The 21,557-nt window shown below is 38.4% G+C and overlaps 3 protein-coding genes across 3 annotated transcripts; 2 read left to right on the top strand and 1 right to left on the bottom strand.

Moving 5' to 3' along the window:
- The first annotated feature begins 504 nt into the window (after window positions 1-504).
- On the top strand, window positions 505-10,551 carry ctso (cathepsin O). The gene is made up of 8 exons (XM_074649202.1): window positions 505-821; window positions 2,403-2,508; window positions 2,692-2,816; window positions 5,124-5,291; window positions 6,096-6,217; window positions 7,515-7,678; window positions 9,704-9,796; window positions 9,912-10,551. Exons 1-8 carry the CDS (start codon window positions 612-614, stop codon window positions 9,944-9,946), a joined length of 1,023 nt encoding a protein of 340 aa, XP_074505303.1. The 5' UTR covers window positions 505-611; the 3' UTR covers window positions 9,947-10,551.
- On the bottom strand, window positions 10,036-17,324 carry tdo2a (tryptophan 2,3-dioxygenase a). The gene is made up of 12 exons (XM_074649201.1): window positions 17,169-17,324; window positions 16,919-17,024; window positions 16,718-16,808; window positions 16,282-16,352; window positions 15,571-15,698; window positions 15,232-15,418; window positions 13,610-13,717; window positions 13,375-13,486; window positions 12,448-12,505; window positions 12,203-12,282; window positions 11,764-11,854; window positions 10,036-11,453 (listed from the first exon to the last, which is right to left on the bottom strand). Exons 1-12 carry the CDS (start codon window positions 17,201-17,203, stop codon window positions 11,300-11,302), a joined length of 1,221 nt encoding a protein of 406 aa, XP_074505302.1. The 5' UTR covers window positions 17,204-17,324; the 3' UTR covers window positions 10,036-11,299.
- A 2,147-nt stretch (window positions 17,325-19,471) lies between these two features.
- Window positions 19,472-21,345, top strand: LOC141775927 (general transcription factor II-I repeat domain-containing protein 2A-like). Its single transcript, XM_074649666.1, has one exon. It carries the CDS (start codon window positions 19,537-19,539, stop codon window positions 21,343-21,345), a length of 1,809 nt encoding a protein of 602 aa, XP_074505767.1. The 5' UTR covers window positions 19,472-19,536.
- The last annotated feature ends 212 nt before the right edge of the window (window positions 21,346-21,557 follow it).

Genomic DNA, 21,557 nt, shown 5'->3' with positions numbered 1-21,557 from the left:
ATATTTTTTTTTTTAACATTACAGCATAATACACAAAATAACAGAATAACACAAAATACAAGTATGAATCTAAAAATGAGCACGATATGGGACCTTTAAAAGAATGAGCCTGGCAAAAGTTTTTTTTCCCATCTGTTTTTACAGATGAAAAAAAAAAAGTACATTTATCCTAGCAAAAAAAAAAAAAAATTCTCATGGCAAATTTTTTTTCCCCCACCAATTTCACAAATGAAAAATAAAATAATTTCGGAACTTAGAAAGATTATCATGACAAACATTTTTTTTTTGTTTACCTATTTTTAAGTCATAAACACAGGAGAGAAACCATTTAGACCAGACTTAGAAAATGGATCACCCCCTAAAAAAATTATAATAATAATTTGCCTCTCATGGCTTCCATAGAACCAGTGCCTCCTTCTTGTGAATGATACTTTCACCTGCTTTGAACCACAGATACAAAACACATTTTACTTTCTGTTTCAAAGGAAGCGCCTCTTGACGGCTGCGCATGCGCTACAGATCATACCTCACCTTTTCCGCCAAAAACACTTTCTGTATTTACTTCCCTTTTTGATCACTGCGTGTTTTTAACACACATTTCTTCTTTCTAAATGAGGGGCAGCTCCGGTTATCTGATTATTACAGCGGCTGTTTCCTCTCTCGTTTTGTTTCCTCTGTGTTGTTGTCAACATGTGAGCTCGGATGAGACTCTGATGAAGTTAAATGTCTCTGCCGCTGATTTCGACTCGTTCAGAGAGAAGTTTCACCGCAACTATGAAGTCAACAGCGAGGAGTTTAACCGCCGTCGTCTTTATTTCCAGGTAGGAGAGAAGAACCAGAGGTAGACAAACATGTAGAGATGAAGAGTAACTCTGTTATCACTCATCAGTTTTTACACACATCTAAAAACAAACATCACTAGACCACGCCCACTCAGGTCAATGAAAGAAATGTATTTTATTTGGTAAAAAATGTTTACAAATTATGCATTAATTGTAGATTAATGTGCAATAAATGAAGCACTGAGACTTTGTATAAGTAGTAATACCTCAATGTTACAAGTTAAAGGTCCCATATAATGCTCATTTTCAGGTTCATATTTGTATTTTGTGTTTCTACTAGAACATGTTTACATGCTGTAATGTTAAAAAAAAAACTTTATTTTCCTCATACTGTCAGTCTGAATATGCCTCTGTTTACTCTCTGTCTTAAACACTCCGTTTTAGCGCATTTCGACGGAATGCGACGGAATTTTATTTATTATTATTTTGTATTTAACCTTTATTTAACCAGGTTAGTCCCATTTAGATTAAGAACCTATTTTCCAAGGGAGACCTGGCCAAGACGGTCAGCGGCAAGAACACAAAGTTGCAGACACAGACATAAATAGAGATAAAATAAAATTCACAAACTCTAAAAGCACTAAAATTTGCTTTAAAAGAGAACTATCTAAAGACAAATGGGGGGACAAAAAGGAACTTTTTTGGGAGTCAGCTGTACAACAAGGGGGCTAAAAACATTGGCATGCCATAGAGTCTGTTTCTAAAGCCTTCATTTTAGATTTAAAAATATTTAATGATACCAACTCCTTGATTTTTAGGTCATTTTGGAGCAACAGGATTGCATTGCTAGGCAACAGCTTGGGTCCATGTGTACTTCCTGTCAGTTGATGACATTCACATACACTGCAACCAGTAAATAAACTGGGACACATTTAGAATGTCTATGTTTAAAACTGCTTAAAGGGTCTAAATATTGTATATTCGTGACATCACTATACGGGATGTGTCTATTTCCCTGTGGATTGAGTGTTTCGATACTTTCACAGTATTTATATAGGACTTAAGCCTGCTTTATAATAAAAAAACATGAAAATCTCACTTTTTCTATAATATGTCCCCTTTAAAGTCCTGCAATTCAGAATTGCACTCAGTGTACAGAATAATTAGCCTACTACAAGCAAAATGTACTTGTAGCGGTACTTTTGTGAAATTTGAAGTAACTAGTATCTATAGATGTCAGATACATGTAGTAGTGGAGTAAAATGTGCATATTTCCTTCTGGTGTAGTTGAAGTGTTTATTAGGATAAAATGGAAATACTGAAGTAAAATACAAATACAGTACTTGAGTAAATGTACTAACTTCCTTTCCACCACTGTTTAGTGGTCAAATACTAATATGTAGTAGATAGCCTGTGGGAATTTCAGACTCAATCATGTTGTGTTTTCATGAAAAGAAAGAAAAATCCGCTCTAGACCTCTTGTACATTTTTTCATGGTTTCTTAATCTTCTTCTCAGTATAATTTTATGCAAGAAATTTAACTTTGACTTGAGTTTCCTACATTTCCCTGCCCCTTCAGTTAACTTTACCACACGCAATCTGTCATTTGTGTTTTTGCAGAATGCTACAGAGAGGCATGCATACCTGAGCGCATTCTCCACAGCACCACAGTCTGCTAAGTATGGCATCAACCGCTTCTCTGACCTCTCGCAGAAGGAATTCAGAGGTAGGCTGAAGTTTTTGTCACCTATCGGGTGAGATGAATTCACTTATTTTTTTATCTGTCCATTGGATTGTTTTAAATGTACTGAGCGTCTTACCCCCTGGATGACTGAATCTGCACAGTCACTGTTTGTTTACATGTATATATTTGTATCCAGGAATGACTTTGAACTGTATCTGTCCGCAGATCTCTACCTGCGAGCGAGCGCTGACAGAGCACCTCTCTTCTCTGGGCTGAAGACAGAGGGGCTCCAAGTCAAATTTGACTGGAGGGACCAAGCAGTGGTGGGACCGGTCCAGGACCAAGGACCAGTAAGGTTTACACAGATGCATGATAGATATACTGTATACGTAGGGATGTACTGTAGGCAGAGAGACACAGTTGGGTTACATTCAAACATTTTTTTAATCAAATCTTTTTATCATTAACAAATGAAGCAATAGGCCTCAGAAATTATTAGGAGCTGTCACTCGATTAAAATACTTAATCGCAATTAATCACATGATTGTCCATAGTTAATCGTGATTAATCACAAATTTATTGCACATTTTTTATCCGCTCAAATTGTGCCTTAAAGGGAGTATTTAATACTCTTATCAACATGGGAGTGGGCAAATATGCTTGCTTTATGTAAATGTATGTACATATTTATTATTGGAAATCAATTAACAACACAAAACAATGACAAATATTGTCCAGAAACCCTCATAGGTATATATATGCTCGTATGACATGGTTGGTACCAATGGATTCATTAGGTTTTTCTAGTTTCATATGATGCCAGTATCTTCACTCTAGCTTTAAAACTGAGCCCGCTGCAACCTAAATATTGCAAGTTGCGTTAACACGTTAATGAAATTAGTGGCGTTCAAATTAATTTGCATTAACACGTTATTATCGCGTTAACTTCGACAGCCCTATTAAAATTACATCCCTCATTGAAAAGTCCAACATCTATCTGCACTGGAGGCTTTTAGACTCCACATCACACAGTACGACTGTCGTGCAAACCTGTTGTGATGTCACAAAATCCCGATTGAACAGATTTAAGGTGAACACAAAGAAACTTTCCCCCCTTCACCAGATTCATTTTGAAAACAGCATTCTAGCATCAAAGTCAACACTTGCATTCATCTGCACAGTGAAGGTCAAACATCCAAGTGGAGTAACAGTAAGCAAACTACCTTTTTGAGTGGACGGGCGCTTTAATAATGGTCAAAGGACAAACGAGACCATTAAGTGTGACTTTTAGTGAGATGGAGCGTTTGCTTGTCCTCGCTGAAGGTTCACTCTCTCTGCTCTTTTTGTCCCTCATCTCTTTTAGTCAGCTAACTTGCCGTCGGGGATGATATTTTTACTGTGAGACAGTTCTCCTGAGGGAAAGACATAGCCCCATACAGCAAACAGCATACATCATAACATATAGTTTGTTCTCTTGAATACAGGTAAGGCTTATCACTCCAGGGAGAGTCTGTACATGACCACACTCACCTTACCTCTCTGCTCTGCCGCAGTGCTTTTTCTCTGGTTCTGTCTGTGGACCTGCCAGGGCTGAGTTTCCACAACAGATAGATAGTTGGATAGACAGAATATAAAATGCAGCACCATGCGCAGAGACCCAAAATATCAAGCCACTCACATCTCATAAATTCTTCTTGATTCAGTTTTCCCTCATCTTGATTCCACTTTTATGACTCAAGTGCATTTCATCACTTTAAAGGAGAGAGCAGATGGTCCTAATATTTTGTATACTCAGCGCGTACTTAGCTCCAGTGCAAGCAATAATGACTGATTTTGGTTTTAGTATTGATTTTCAAGCCAAGGAACCACATTGAGCAACAAAATATTGGATTTTTACATGGAGAGCCCAGGTTTTCATCACATTTATGGGAATTTATGCTGAGCAAGTGACCTGAGCAAAGTCTCATGCTGTTTGGAGAATGAGATTGCCTGTGCAAATGTTATACAGGAAAAGATGCGCACTCTCTTACATAATGAAATACTGTGTTTTCTCTAAAAAAGAAATGACTGGTTCCAGGAAAGCAGTGCAATCTACATGAGATATGTAGTATAAGAGCCATTTTTGCTGTATTGATCTTCAGCCTTTAAAGCTTAATACATTAACCGAAGCAGACATTAAGATTCCCCTCAAAATACAGCAGCATACCTGAGGTGTTTCTGTCAGTAGATGGCAGCAGAAAACAAACTCAGACTGGCCAGATCATCTCACCTCATCATTGTGTACAGCATCCACACTCACTGTAGATTCATGTCTTTTAAAAATTCTGGTATTTTGGAACAATTATTTTAAGATCAGTGAGATTTGTCCACCAAACCTCATTTGAACTTGTATCTAGGTTTTGTGTTAGTCTTATTAAAGCTGAATTGCAGCATTGATTTGGACAGCACAGATGGCAGAAATCATCATTCGACATAAACCGAGTCCTTGTCCCGCTGAAGTAGTGTCGTTTAGCAAGACACCAACCTCTCTGTTGACGGGGATGAGCAAAATGACAATTTCTCATTCTGATAAGATGCGATTGTATTCTGGAGTTTGCTTCCTCAACCTTTCTACGTAGTTTTGTTTTTTCCTAATTACTGTCAATTTCCCTTTACAGTGTGGGAGTTGTTGGGCATTTAGTGTGGTTGGTGCCATACAGTCCGTCCACGCAAAAGAAGGCTCACAGCTGGAGCAGCTCAGTGTGCAGCAGGTCTTGGACTGCTCCTACCAAAATGAAGGATGCAACGGAGGCTACCCACTTAAGGCCCTGAATTGGTTGAAGCAAGTAGGTTGAAATATTTACATGATTTCAGGCCTTTGACATATTTTCAGTAGGGATGAACCGATCCAACTTTTTCAGTGATAGCGATACCTGGGACCGAGTACTGATCCGATACCATTGTATAATTAATAAGCTGTATGCTTCACTGTGTGGAAGTGACTGGGATCAGTCTTTTATGTGGAAGGCAACATCAGGCTTGACTTGAACACTGCTTTTCTAACTTACATATATATAATACATGGATAAAAGTTTACGGAATTGTTATTTATTATTAAAATAATAAATCGTACACCAGCAACTTGGTAAAAAAATCTTCAAAATTAACAGGAATTACAATTCAGGTGTAAACCTTTTTAATGCAGCAACAAAATGGTCAAAAACCTAAACAGGAATTACAATTACAGTATATAATGTATAAAGATAGAATTGAATATAATAGATCGTCACCGATATCCGATCCAGCTATTTGAGTCGGTATAGATGCATCCTTAATTTTCAGGTCTTAAACAGATGCTTCCTAAATGGTTTACATTGAGTACAAAGGTAGAATAAACTCCCAGTACTTCATAAAGCGACTTCTTATAAAAGAGGAAACCTGTTGTAAAGATATGTGCATTTAACTTTAGCTAAACATCTTCATGTATTTTAAGTAGAGAGAGATATGTAGAGGCAGTAAGCAAAGATTGCTGTCTCTAGTTAGACATAAATTAGGAAACTGCCTGAGCCAGGATCTTTCATAAACAAGATAAATAGATGTTTTGTATTCAGGTAACGCACTCACTGAGATAAACTATTTTTCTTTTTTAGACCAGAGTGAAACTGGTGCCTCAGTCAGAGTATCCCTACAAAGCCAAGACGGGAATCTGCCATGTTTTCTCTCAGTCACATGGCGGTGTTGCAGTGATGAACTTTACTGCACATGACTTCAGGTAAGAGACGATATTTTGCAAGTTGTTTACAAGCAAAAAAAAAGCTAAAAATTAACTAGCAGCGCAGTGTTTGGGTGAAATCACATGGAATTTTAACGTGATCTTCATGAAGCTCCAAGGACAGAGAGGTGAGGCGAGGGTCAGTTCCTGCGCAATGACAGACGACAGTGTTTACTGTGTCAACACGGACTTGACATCAGTAACACAGCGGTTCTTTACTCTGGCCTCGAGAGTTACCTTAAGTTAAAGTGAATCATATCTCTTTTATTTAATATTGAACAGGATCGTGACACACACTCATGCATCTGTGATGCCTGTCATTTTTGTTGTATTTCTATGATAGCAAGGGTCAGGGTCTCTGTCACTGTTGATGAAGTTTTAATCAATAGTTAACAGAGTTTGAAAGATTGTTACATTTGCCAACGTAATATATATATAAAAAAAATGTCTCCTATTTTTATATAGTTTCTTTCCTTACATACAACTTGTATTTTGAAATATAATGATATTTTTTAAATTATTCTTAAACAGAATCTAAAAGTAAAACAAAGTGAACGTGCAATTGTTTTCAAACCTAGCAAATGTCAATGTCATGCTACTAAAAGACCTCTTTATCTCAACAATCCACTGATCCCCCAGTATGAAAATCTGCCTTTTGACCTGCCCCAGTGCTCAGAAAGGTCAGAGTGCTGGATCAGTGAGTCCATCAAGCTGCTGGAATTGGGCACTCGTGCAGATTGGAGAGACTCAGGGGTCACGGGGGCCTCTTGACCTTCCGGTTAAGGGGCTCATACAGATAAGCCAGATCTTTACTGCTGCATAGCAAAAGAAAAAAAACAGGATCATAAAGTTTAGACAAGATAAGACCTCACCTCCTCTCACCATGTATAGAGTGTAAAATGGCTTTATTCAGTATAGTTTTGGCACAGCCAACCTGGACTCCTTATGTCATGAACTTGGCAGAGGAGGGCATCACAGCTAATCCCTAGTGGGTATCATCTGCTGGAAGGACAAGATGGGGTGGCAGAGGGTGTCTGCATATGTGCAACAGAGAGAATGAGGAAAATACCAGTTTTATAAATGAGAAGAGCGGAGAGGGGGGAGATGCTGATCTAGAGAAAATGGTGCAAAATAGGCCCAGTGACACGTTGAACTTAAGCGATAACCTCCATTTAGATAACATTTCACATAAACTGACTTAACAGTATAGTTCACATGGCAATACCACAGAAATCAGTGTAATCACAGGGCCAGTCTTCCTGCCTCAAGTGTAAATGTTTCCGTTGTTCTTCTTCAGTGGTCAAGAGGTGGCAATGATGGGTCAGCTGGTGGATCGTGGTCCCTTGGCTGCTATCGTGGATGCTGTCAGCTGGCAGGATTACATGGGTGGAATCATTCAGCACCACTGCTCCAGCCAACGGTCTAACCATGCTGTCCTGATTGTTGGATACAACACTATGGGTACACACTGTCACTACACTGGCATGACAATGAGTTAGAATTCAAGAAAGACAGCTAGGATTTTACATTTCACTTGAGCTGACGTTTACCTTTTTAGGTCAAGAAAGTTTTGCAACACGTAGGGCCTGTGAAAGTAATTCAAAGGCAAGATTTTTAGGTAAAAATATGCCAGTCTTAAAAAAGGGACTCTATGTAAGGATCGGAAATTGCTTGTTAACAGTGATACCTGTGGCCGTTAAGTCAACGACAGTCAGCATACTGTTGCTCGTGCTCGCACTACCGACACACACGAGACTGAACATGATTGACAGGCATTAGCAACATTAGCCAGCTAAAATCACAATATCAATATATATTTCACATGCTTGGCAGTAATGTTATCGAAGGCCCAGCCGATGTTGATCCTGGTGTTAACTTTTCCTGCTTCGGCCGTGGTCAGAGGGCACAGGGTAGACACCGTAGTTTTGGTCTCCTGGGCCAGAGTCAATAACGTTACTCGCTCCTGAGCTAACCCCCGTCACTCCGCCCGACCGCCGGGAAATGAGACACGAGTAACCTCGGTTGGTCATGAGGAGATGCAGCATTTATTTCTGCTCAAACTGCAACTTCCACTGAGCATTCCCTTGATATTCTCAAAGCTAAACTAACTCTCTTCTGCTCCGCTGCTCGCTCGTTTTCTCACACACTTGCTGCCGCTCGCTCTCTCTTGCTTCACCACTCACTCCCCACACACCGCGCCACTCCCACAACACTAGTTTTCCCTCGACGTCGGTCACATTCCTGTTTTGCGGTTGCGGTGGGGGCTGGTCGTTTGTTAGAGTTTGCGGACTCCATTTCTAACCAAACATTAGCTATGGTTGCACACTGTTAGCCCTGTAGCAGGGCTCAACATAAAGGCACTCACGAGAGCGCATGACGTTTTATCGATTGGATTTTCCCTGAAAAACCGGCCCAGATTCTTCACATTAAAAGCAGTCTACAGGCTGATAGAGGAAGCCGAGAAAGTCACAGAAGGTCTCATTTTTAAGGTTAGGTCATAGCCTGTTCACACATTGGCAAGAAAAAAACAATTACAAAAACGTTTATATGTGTAAAAACTTACATACAGTCCCTTTAGTCACAAATTGCTGCTGCAACAGAGAAGTCTCATCCTCCCTAATTAATTGCTAAAACAAATGGAGTGCGAAACACATATTTTAACAAGTGGTTTAGTTTATTATCGAGCCCCAAAATTACAATATTCTTATATCAAGTGAAATATCTGTTGCACGTCTCCAGTGAAAATTAGGGTTTATTTTGTAAGTTTGTCTGTATTGTAGTGACGTGCCTTACACAGTCTTGTTAGAAGATATCAGCACTAATTTCTAGAATATCCTTTAAAGAAGTAGAACTGCACTGGAAATATGCCATTATATCATCACTGGTGAAATATTTCTGTATGTTTAAGAAAAAAAAGAATATATGAAACTCAAGTACTGTTTGTGAAAACGTTTTTTGCTAGATTTACAGTGTGTAGATTTTGACATTATTTTTTACTTCTGCCTCCTTTATCCTGTTGGTCCTATTCGGTACACAGTGATCAATGATTAGCTGGGTTGGTAAACATGAGTCGTGCGTGCACTAGATTTCTAGGTATCAAAGTTCTGATTATTCAGTTACCTCATAAAGCTTTATGTCCCAAGTTTAAAACACAAAATCAGTGTGAAAAGATGTTTTGTGAAAGGTTGAATTTGAAGATACAAGATATCTCTTATTTTAACAGCAGAATATAATCACAGCTACCTCACCTTTATTTCTTGACATTGTTCACACACACATTGGTGTTTTGTATTTCTCAATATGAATTATTTCACACACACTTGTGTTTTGTGGGTATTACACAAGGATATGGGTGATTATATAATAGTCTAAAGTGGTTACAGCTGCAGTACACACACATGCACACACACACACACACACACACACACCTAGTGTTTCTTTACCCTGTAAATAATTCAATCCTGAAATGCATGTTGTCTGTCTTAGGGGATGTTCCATACTGGATTGTGCAGAACTCTTGGGGAACCACATGGGGGAATGAGGGTTATGTTTATATAAAAATCGGTGGAAACATTTGTGGTAAGTATGATCTTTGCCTCTTGTCAATATTCTGTTTATATCTCCTTTTAGTTTGGTGTCTGTATGTTGCCGTCCCCTCAGGGATTAATACCACATCCTTCTTCTTTTTCCTCAGGTATTGCTGATTCTGTAGCAGCAGTTTTCCTTTGACGAGATTGTGTGTGCATCTCTGTCATTGTTTGTGTGAGTAACTGTGTGTGTTGCCAAAATCAAATCAGTCATCTGTTTGCCTCAAAGTGTCACTTTAAATAATGTTTTTATTGAAATGTCACCATGTTACATTACAAAAAAACAAAATATAACACTTAATATGCTGATAAATGTTGGATCATACCTGAGCAATCAACACACACAACTACAATAATAAAAATAAGAATAAATGCACTGTACAAAATAAAAAGTGTCTTATTACATACATAAGGTAGATACATATTTTGGGTGATATAGCTCATACATTTATCTATACAGAGAGATCAATTACTGCATAAATACACAACAAAATTAACTCCATATAGCTTACTATACAATACACATTATTAACATTATGTACAAATTCTAGGCTTCATGTTTTACATGTATGCTGTGCACATTGTTCTATTTTAGATGTTGACATTGATTGTTACACAGAGAGGATTATTATGACTGTATGTACACTATTGTCACTAGTCTGAAACGGCTCCCTCTCTTACACCTTCCCCCATGCTGACATGAAAGATAATGCGTTTGTTAAAAGCCATCAGAGCCACTGGTTTGATCACTGCTCTCACTGATCTGTTTGCTTTCAGGTCAGTCACAGCTAATTAACATAATTGTATTGAGAAAACATCTAAGTACATTTTTATCAAGGAGCCATCTGCTATACTTTGTCACTGGTCAAGATTAGAGTAAAAAGAGTAAAAATTGGCCATTTGAATTATTCAGGGTCAGACTTTGCGTCACAACTTTCTGGCGTATGAACCTGTGAGATAAAAAATTATCTCGGAAACATTGTGTGTCTTCTCTTTGCATGTTTTGATGGCTAATTATTCACCCTACGCACCTGTCACTAAAACAGCTTCATTCTACATAATAAATATAGTTTTATTATAAACAATGCAAGTTAACTCGCATCACTTCATTGACTTAATTGCATTAAAAAAACTGAATTTGAATCACATAATTTAAATTTCTATTATTATGTCTCGCTCCGGGGTTCACAGCGGTGCTGGTGGCAGCACTGGGTCTCAACTGTAAAGCCTATGATTCATTTTGTGTGTGTAAGCATGTGTGTGTGACATAGCGTGGAGCTTGTGCCCGGGCGGTGCCACCTCACATTTTTCATATGTGAACATCTAAATCATATGATATGATATATATTCCATGAAGCATTTAACGTAATAATTTCATTTTTAATGATACATTTCTCTGTCCCAGAATGATCCCAACACTGTATCTTTGTGTCCAGGTTCTATTTGTTTTGTCCCTGGGAAAACGGGACAACCTTAATTTGGAGTGCTGGCCCCCTTAGTCCGAGTCCTCGCTGCTGCAGTAGGAGCTGTCGCAACATTCGGCCATGTAGAGCAACTTGTGAACGTTTTGATTTAGCTTAGGGACCCAGTGGCGAGGCACCAGGAACGTTGCCAGATTGAACAGATCCACAAACACTTTGTAGCGGTCACTGAAGGGAAAGAAAATTATTTATTAAATATTTAACTTGTGTACTCACACGATATAATTGTTACAAATTGTACTTTCTGAAGGACAAAAGCTAAATTAAACTGCTGCCAAAAATTGAACACATAGGGAATAAAGAACTTCCTTTGAACTTTAAGTGCAGTTTGTGCATGTCAGGAAGAAGTGACCATATGACAGGTTAATTTAGATAAGCAGAGAGTAGCAGTGTCCTGTCCTTATCTAAATTAACTCTGAAGTGTTTTAAGATACTTGCAGTGTAAAGTGTTTAATCAGCAGGTTAAAGTTTACAATACCTGACAGTAGATCTCAGGTAGTGGTAGCCAGATGAGCCCCCTGTGCCGGCTTTGCTGCCAATCATACGATGCACCATGCATACGTGATTGTCTAAAACAAAAAGACAGAAAAATCCTCTGTGTTATGAGCAATGTTTTGGCCCTGCATGTTTCATCAGCTGTAAATTGTTTAGACATAGGAAAGTAAAAAACTGCATTTCATGGGAATGTGTTGTTGGATTGATCAGCAGCATAGAGGATGTTATAAGATTCTTCTGCCTCTGAGGCCCCGACCCAACTTTAGCTCTGTAAACTCCCTTGTTAGCCAGCTCTGCCCTTAGGCGAAAATATGAAAACATTGGTTTCTAGCAGACATGTGCTTTTTCTCCTGCACATTTGTTCAGTTCTTGTTCACTGCTGAGCATATGCAGCGACTGACAGGGATGCTACAGTAACTTACATCGCCATTTTGTCATGAGGGTGTCGATATCCATGAGGGATGTGAGCAGCTGGAAAGGAACCTGGAACCTCGGCTCCTCCCTAAAAGGTAAAAAGAAGATTTAAGTATTTACTGTATTTCACTGCATATGAAAATGTTTCTGGGTGGTGTTTCACATTAATTATCTGTCACTGTTAACTCTTAATGAGTCTTGTGACTTTGTCTAACTACATAATAGGTGAAGGACCACAGTAAAAATTACATACCTGTAGAAGTAGATCATCAGGGCACCTTGGAGAGCCTTGTAAGAGATCCGCCTCTCACCTGATCAGCAAAATTGAAAATATATTACTTTTCAAGTAAAACGAATTGTCTTTATGTAGTTTTGTGAGCTAGAGCTTCATTCACAAAGTAATGCATAGCATTGATACAATTTTAATACAAACACAGATTATGTGTTTGACAAACACATCGTGACTAGGGCTGTCAAAGTTAATGCAATTATAACGTGTTAACGCAAATTCTTTAACACATTAACGCAACTTGCGATTTTTAATTAACCTCTTGTTGTAGCTGGCTCAGTTTTAAAGCTAGAATGAAGATACTGGCATCACATGAAACTAGAAAACGTAAGGAATCCATTGGTACCAGTGGGACCAAGGAGGCTAAATAACGCCCCAAACTTATGCTAAATTTTGGCGAGCAAAAACTGGCATGGCCATTTCAAAGGGGTCTCTTGACCTCTGACCTCAAGATATGTGAATGAAAATGGGTTCTATGGGTACCCACGAGTCTCCCCTTTACAGACATGCCCACTTTATGATAATCACATGCAGTTTGGAGCAAGTCATGGTCAAGTCAGCACACTGACACACTGACAGCTGTTGTTGCCTGTTGGGCTTCAGTTTGCCATATTATGATTTGAGCAATTTTTTTTATGCTAAATGCAGTGCCTGTGAGGGTTTCTGGACAATATTTGTCATTGTTTTGTGTTGTTAATTGATTTAAAATAATAAATATAGACATACATTTGTATAAAGCAAGCATATTTGTCCACTCCCTTGTTGATAAAATTTTTAAATACCTAACAAATCTCCCCCAGATAAAAAATGTGTGATTAATTAGCGATTGACAGCTCTAATTGTGACATTTGATTAATTAGTCAGACTTTTCAATTTGTCGAAATAACTCACCTTTGCTGAGGAGATGGGCATGACGCTTTTCATCAAACAGAGAAGTGAACAGCTCTTTCTGTTTCACCAGCTCAGCCATCATTTCCTCCTTCTCCTCAGAATCTACCATTTTCTTTAAAAAAAAAAAAAAAAAAAAGTAACCCGTAAATAAAAAATAACATGTCTTTGTCAGTCATCTGTGCACTCCAGGGAGAGCAAAGAAAGTTTGGCTCTGAAAGCTGGAATCATCTCTTACCTCGATTTTTTCCTTCTCCTGATTCAGCCCATCAAATATATTGATTTCCAGCCTTTCCCAGAAATTGAATCCATCCGCCTCCAAGCCGGGAGTTCTCTCCAGCCACTCCTGTGAAGAACAGCCAAGGGTTTTATCACATTCATACCCTGGTGAGTAGCAGTTGGGCTTATCCAGAGCAAGATACAGCAAACAGAATGTTGAATAAAAAAAATACAGTAACATACAGTAAAATAAAATGATGCTTTCTTTAATTAATGCTTGATTAAGTTTAATAACTGATGACCATGTGCAGGGGCCGTATTCACAAACATTCTGAGAATGCTCTAAGAGAACTCCTAACTTTGCATAAACATTTCTAGTAAGAAGTCCTAGCTTAGAAGTGATTTAGGAAACTCCTCAGTGCAACTCTGAGCAAGACACTTTTAGCTTAGTGAGGAGATGTGGTTGACCCCATCGCTAGCTATGACTAATTTTTTTTAAAAAGGTGCAATTGGTTGATAAAAAACAAAAAGAGAAAATAATAATAAACTTTATTTGTATTGCACTTTTCAAAAACAAGTTTACAAAGTGCTTCACAGGCATACAAACTTAAATTAGAAAGTCCAATGCAGCCAAGAAAGAGAGCGATATTTTAATTCAACTTTATTTCAGACACATGGGTCCATAGATAAAAGAAAAGAATGAATACAAATCTTTAGAATAAATCAGTGAGTAAAACTCTTTTATAAAAACTAGTTTATAACAGAGGACACTGAGGTAATAGAAATGAATGCGTCAAATTTAGTCTCTATTAAGAGATGGTGTAATTATCATTATATATTTTCTGTAGTGTTGAATAAATTGTAAGCCATACTTTAAAAGTAGCCAAAAAATGTATGAAAACACAGCTCTACTTGTGCAGCAGCCTGTTCACATGCTGATAGTTGTTTACTATGTTTAACATGCTGGTAATTTTAGTATTTAATCTAGTTCATTATTACGCGGCTTTGTTGAATACTCGATTCTGATTGGTCAATCACGACGCTCTACGGTCTGTTATTTCTTTAGAGCAGACCGTTGCTATGTATAACAGAACGTTGCTATGTATAACAGACTGTTGCTATGTATAAGAGGCTGTTGCTATGGACGCAGTTCTGATGTCGGACTCTGGCGGACCGTTTTTGTGTCAAATTATTGATTTCTTATGTAAGAAGCCGTGTAATATGCAGGATAATGTGCAGCTAGCGGGTCATTGTTGTGAAATAAACCCCTTCGATGTAAGATCTTTCTGCTTTATGTTGGGGTGCCACATTGCCATGTCGGGGTTTATTTCACAACAACGACCGGCTAGCTGTACATTATCCCCTACTTCAGTGTTTGGAGAATATTTCTCCTACCTCTTTGTCTTTCTGCCATTTTCTCATCTGCTTAAGAAACTCTTAAACCTTTTAAAAGTCCTCCACACTCCTAACAGTTTTTCACTTTAGGAGTTCTCTTAAGGGCTAACTAAGATGCTTTGTGGATAACTTTTATCTTAACAAGGATCTAGTCTTAACTGTAAGGGGAACATTTTTAGAATTATGTCACTTGGAGCAACTCTTTGTACCAGGAAGCTTTCTGAATAGGTGTTTGGAAAGACGTACCTCAACTAGTTTTAGGAGTGTTGGCTCCTGTTCAGTGGCGAGCAACATCTCACTCTCGTGGTCCTTGAAAGTGTCCCTGTAATGACGTCTGTTGTATGGAACCCTCAGGTTGTCCAGCACCCCGATTTTGTTCTCCAGGATCCGAAATTGAAGGCTTTGGAATCCAGAAGCTGGATTAAGGTATTCCCTAAATACACACACACACACACACACACACACACACACACAAGTAAGCATACATGCACACAGCACAGACAGAGTGCACTATCATGAAGGAGTGCATTTTATAAAAGTTTTAGAGCTGAAGTAGAACGGGCCAGAGGTTATTTATAACCTTACCTAAAGTCAAAAAAGTCCAAGGCTGTCATTGTTTCCAAAACCGAAAACTGGTCGACCAGCAGTCTAAAGATCATCACGATCCTGTGGATGCGATTGTTGACTTTGAGCATATTGCGTTCGTCTCTGACCTGGAGGAATAGTAAAATATTGAAGGAAATAATTAGCAATCATGGAAAAACCTTGTAAGCACAAATCCTGACACTGCAAAACAAAACCTAATCTATAATTACTGAAATAATTAGAGTTTAGATGTTTTCCATCATTATTTCATCAACCTAATGTGTGTCTCTTCCAGCGAAAAAATGAAGTAAAATTGTTGCTCTAATTTTAATTTAGAACGTCAACCCTGGTGATGCACAACATTTCAGATTTTTCCCTGACTAAACTCAAAAGCCAGATAAACTGAATCAAACAAATGATCCTATTGAATATTACTTCATTTTTAACCGAGGCACTCTGAGATGTGACTATCATAGTGTTTTCCTCTGAGGATTTTGTACTATTTTTGTACTCATGTTAGTGATTTAATATTTTGCACAGCGTTCCATCTTCAACACTGACAGCTTACATCTGAATTTAGTGGTACAACATTTTTCTTCTCTACTTCAGAATCATTGAACTGATGGTACTTAAAAATAATTAAAAAAATATATGTATAAAAACAATCACATAACGCTTGTAAGATTCTTTCACACGAAAAATGTGACTTACGTGTCCACTGATGAAGACATGTCGCACTGAATCCAGTTCAAACAAAATCTGTTTGAACCACAGTTCATAGGCTGAAATAAAAGATAAAAAGTTTAAGCATCATACATATTTTAGTACAATATTACAAGGAAAACAGGTCGGTAAGCAGTTAGGGCCAATTAAACTACAAAACATGCCTATTTGAGGAAGTCACTCTTGTATCATGCCTTATGCATTTTGATATAAAAATCGTTATCAATTTCCATGATATTTTCAGGAGAGACATTTTCTCGTTAAAAGTTCCTTTATTAGTATTTTAACACAAGTGAAATAAAGTGTATTGCAAACCAGTTAAATTTGCATAAAAAACAAACAAAAAAAGTCTAAATACAAAATAAAAACAACTATTTAATTTCTGTAGAAAAAAGGCTCTTAAACACTATAAAGCTAGTTTTACCTTGATGGGTGACAATGAAGAGGTGCTCATCATGGATCTTATTACCCGCTACTTCACTCTGCAACACCTGGGCTGAGACTATTTTGTCGAGCTGAGAGTTGAAAAGAAATGAAGCACTTAACTTAAAAGCACAAATTTGAAGTTCCAGTACATATCTTTCTTTACAAAACGTCAGGCACAAAAAGTGGTGTTTTTCTTTACCTGCAGGTAGTCTCCATAGATGATTCCTCCTTTAGTGGCCTTGTTAACCCCTGCCTGAGAGGCATCCTCATCTTCCTCTTTTTTGGGAGGCTTGTTTTTGAATAACCTGCAGTGCAAAGAGAGAAGGTGTTTTGTTAGTTATGTTTTCCCATCAGATCAGTATTAATAATGAATCGTTAGAGGGCTGCGTTTAGTCAAATTTGAAAAACAAGTCGGATTAGAAGTCCTTTACGGAACAATTTGAACTTACAAATGCCTCTTCTCAAAGTACGGACATCCACTCATGACTTGTCCAAATCAGTTTCAGCAAAGATGTGTTCTTCTTCCTCGACGTATGTTTACTAAAATTGTCTTCAACGCAATCCAGACTTTTATAGACTCCCCTCATCCAATCATTCATGAGGATACAGCCAGCATCCATACACGCCTCTATTGCCTCATTGAGCTGTTGTTTACCTTTAACCAGGATCACCTTCTGGACTTCTGACCTTTCCAAATAATAAAATTGAAAACAACTTTTAGTCAAGTAACAGGAATATCAAATATATTCAACATAAGAAGAAGATTTTAAATGTGTAATTATTGTGCGAGACCTTTATACTAATAGATTAAGTAGCATATTCGGGAAACTTTTCTGTGGACATTGCTGTCTCGGTCACAGTTTTTCTTCAGTGTTTTTATTCTCCGCTGTTTATATCTGTATTTATTGTCTCATACATAAAGTGAACTTGGTTGGGTAAGCGTCTGATGGAATGGAGTGCTTACCTATATTTATTGGCATCACATGTTTGATGTCCTGGCTGGCAAACCTGATATGCACTTTTAATAATAAATTGAATTTTAAAAAGAGGAAGAATATGTGTAAATCAATTTAAAGACAACAACCAACTAAGAGGTTTGATTTCTGTTTGACCGATACTTAAAACAATTTGTTAATTTATACTTTATTATAGTGGCTAAATCAGGGGTGTCAAACGTACGGCCCGCGGGCCGGATCAGGCCCGCGAACGGGTTTAATCCGGCCCGCGAGATGATTTTGCAAAGCATAAAAAGGAAAAAAAAAAATTTTTTTTTTTTTTTAAGATTTTTTTTTTTTTTAAGATTTTTTTTTTTGTTGGTCTTTTTCCTTTATTTGACAGTGATAGTGGTGAAAGGGGGGATAGAGGGGATGACAATGCAGAAAGGGCCACAGGTCGGATTCGAACCCTGGGCCGCTGCAGCAAGGATCGAGATCGATGAAACTGTTATATCGCGTAGAAAGTATAACAGAGGATAAATACTAAAAACGGAGTGGATGTTTGGTGGGGTTTGCAGGGAAACAAAAAAGAGATTTTTAGTCCATGTACCTGATAGAAAAGAACAAACTTTGTTGGATTTAATTGAGAAACATATTGCTCCTGGTTCAATAATCATTTCTGATTGCTGGAAATCTTACTTCAATATTAAAAAAAATGGGGTACATACACAGGACAATAAATCACTCTAAAAACTTTGTAGATCCAAACAACCCAGAAGTACATACACAAAGTATTGAAAGCACATGGAATGTCTTGAAAAATGGATCAAGTGTAGAGGAACCAATATAAGCAATTTTGTTGATGAATATATTGATGAATTTAATTTCAAAAAGAGTTAAAAAAAATGCATTTTATGATTTAATTCAGTTGATTAAGAATAAATACAGCTTTTAATTTAGATTTTTGTAAATTTTTTATGGGGGACAAATAACCAATTTTATCCCAATTCTGTTAAGCAAGTGTAACCCACGTGCTGGAGCCTCTCTGCACACCCCGGGACTCTGCGTTGTGTTTATAGTTGTGTTATGGGGTGTGGTGCAGATTAAGGGAAACACCGGCACAGTCTTTTTGATTGTGGTTGAGACCGGGAAGACTTTATTTGTCCACAACATCTGCTGTCATCTCATTGTTCGTCCACAACCTTACGAAGTAATAAAGAAAAGTAAATAAACTCCATGAGAAAATGTATTCTATTACAAAAATAAACACTAAACACTAACATGGAAGTAAATTACAACACATAAAATGATATAAGGCACTCTTAACGTAAAATCTAATGTAAAAATAATTTAAATGAAACAACAACAAGACAGCTAGCAAACAATAAGTCAACAGGCTAATTCTCCCGCCTGTATTAGAGCGGCTGCTCTGCTCTGCACGGTAAAATGCCAACATTACGGCCACTATTTACATATAAAACATATCTATAATAATAATAAGTGAAAGGCAACATCTCAATTATAAATTTAGTAGAAAAAGATGAACAGGAAGGGTGTTTTTAATTAATATATTGTACTACGATGCGGGCCGCCACGCTGACCTTACGAAGTAATAAAGAAAAGTAAACAGAAAAAAAGATGGCGTCCCCACGTAACTTTTAACTACGGTGTCCTGTAAGGGACAACCATGTCTATTGTGCAATTCTGGATGGGAATTACAGCGCACCAGCGACACCTGGTGGCTGATTTAGGCTACTGCCTTACACAAGCAAAATGTTTATACCGGGGCTAAGGAAGTAGGCTACAGCTAGTCCGGAGCTAGCTTGTCATTCTGCCTGCCCGATTTGAACATTACGTGCTTTGGCACCCTCATTGCCCCAAAATGTCTCTGTCAAAAAAGAGAAAAGTGGACGCAGAGTGCAGACTGTTCCAAGAAAAATGGTCATCCTCCTATTTCTTCACGGAAGTGAATGGGAAAGCTGTGTGTTTGTTGTGTTTACAGCAAGTTTCAGTGCTGAAAGAATATAACGTTCGTCGCCACTATGAGACTCTTCATGCCGACAAATACAACAACTTTCAAGGACAACAGAGAAGAGAGAAGGTGAATGAATTGTTGGCGGGTCTGAAGAAACAGCAGTCTGTGTTTACTCATAGCCGAGAAATCAGTGACGCTGCAGTGAAAGCTAGCTACCTTATTGCTAATGAAATTGCAGTGGCTTCAAAGCCATTTAGTGAGGGGGAATTTGTGAAAACATGCATGCTGAAGGCTGCGGAGATTGTGTGCCCTGAAAAGCGCCAGGTTTTTTCAAATATCAGCCTGACAAGAAACACAGTTGCAGACAGGATTTCTGATCTTTCGGCGGATTTGGACAGCCAATTGAAGCGCAAAGTAAAGTCATTTATTGCGTTTTCAGTTGCAATTGACGAAAGCACTGACATTACAGATGTTGCGCAACTGGCCATATTCATCCGCGGAGTTGATGACACTTTGACCATCACCGAGGAGTTCGTGGAGTTGGTGCCAATGACGGATACCACAACAGCAGCTGATATTTTCACCGCACTCGTCGGCGCCCTGGACAGGGTCGGAGTGGACTGGTCCCGCGCTGTCAGCCTGGCTACAGATGGTGCGCCCTCAATGATCGGGAAAAAAGCAGGTGTTGTGACAAAGTTCAGAGAGAAAGTGCAGACTGCAAATGGAGAACGTGATTTTTGGACTTTTCACTGTATTTTGCATCAGGAGGCTTTGTGTTGCAAGTCATTAAAGATGGATAACGTCATGAAGGTGGTCGTCCAAACTGTTAATTTCATCCGATCCAGAGGCCTGAATCACCGTCAGTTTGACAGCCTTCTCAGAGAGAAAGACCACAACCATGGGCTGCCATACCACACCGAGGTAAGATGGTTAAGCCGAGGTGCTGTGCTGAGGCGTTTCTTTGAATTACGAGAGGAAATTGAACAGTTCATGGAAAAAAAGGGCAAACCAGTGTTAGAATTTCAGTCCACAGAATGGATGCAGGACCTTGCATTTATGGTGGATGTTACAGAGCACTTGAATAACTTGAACAAAATGCTGCAAGGGCGCAACAAAGTTGTCACGCAGTATTATGACAGCATATGTGCGTTCAAGTTGAAGCTGTCATTGTGGGAGACGCAACTCGCAGGTGGTGATGCAGCTCACTTTCCTTGTCTGAAAGATGTGTGCGCGACCCAACATGCCGCAGACATGAAGCGGTTCAAAGATAAAATAACGGGACTATTGCGGGAGTTTGAGCAACGTTTTCAGATTTTTGGTGAACTGGAGAAAGACTTCAAAGTGTTTTGCTCGCCATTCACCGCGAATGCCTCTGATCTGCCCGTCAACATCCAACTTGAAATAATAGACTTGCAGTGTGACTCAGATTTGAAGGGCAAATTTGCTGCAGCTGGCTTGGACACATTTTATCAGTATCTCTTGCCACGTTACCCCAACTTGACAGCCCTTGCTGCAAAAGTGTTGTGCATGTTTGGAACCACATATCTTTGTGAGCAAGTTTTCTCTGTAATGAGCATCAATAAAACAAATCTGCGCTCAAGGCTCACGAACAAGCACTTGAATAACATCCTGAAATTGGCTGCCACTCAGGATGTGACGCCTGATATTGATGCACTTGTGAAAGCTAAAAGATGCCAGGTTTCAGGAGTGAAATAAACAATGGGTAATCCCACTTAAAATGCTGCATGAGACACTGCACCCTGATATAGTTCTGTGAAAATGATTGTCTTCTGTGGAAATTTAAAGAAAGTGAACAGTGTGTGATTTACTGTAATAATGTCAGTCACTTCAATTCATAAGTTTGGTTTGTTGAAATTGTTCATGCATTGCACAGCTTTTATTTTTCTATCAATAAATAGTTTAGCCTA

Source organism: Sebastes fasciatus, chromosome 10, assembly GCF_043250625.1.
Source record: "Sebastes fasciatus isolate fSebFas1 chromosome 10, fSebFas1.pri, whole genome shotgun sequence".
Lineage (NCBI taxonomy): Eukaryota > Metazoa > Chordata > Actinopteri > Perciformes > Sebastidae > Sebastes > Sebastes fasciatus.
The sequence above is the reverse complement of the archived record's forward strand: the minus strand, read 5'-3'. Positions and strand labels throughout refer to the sequence as shown.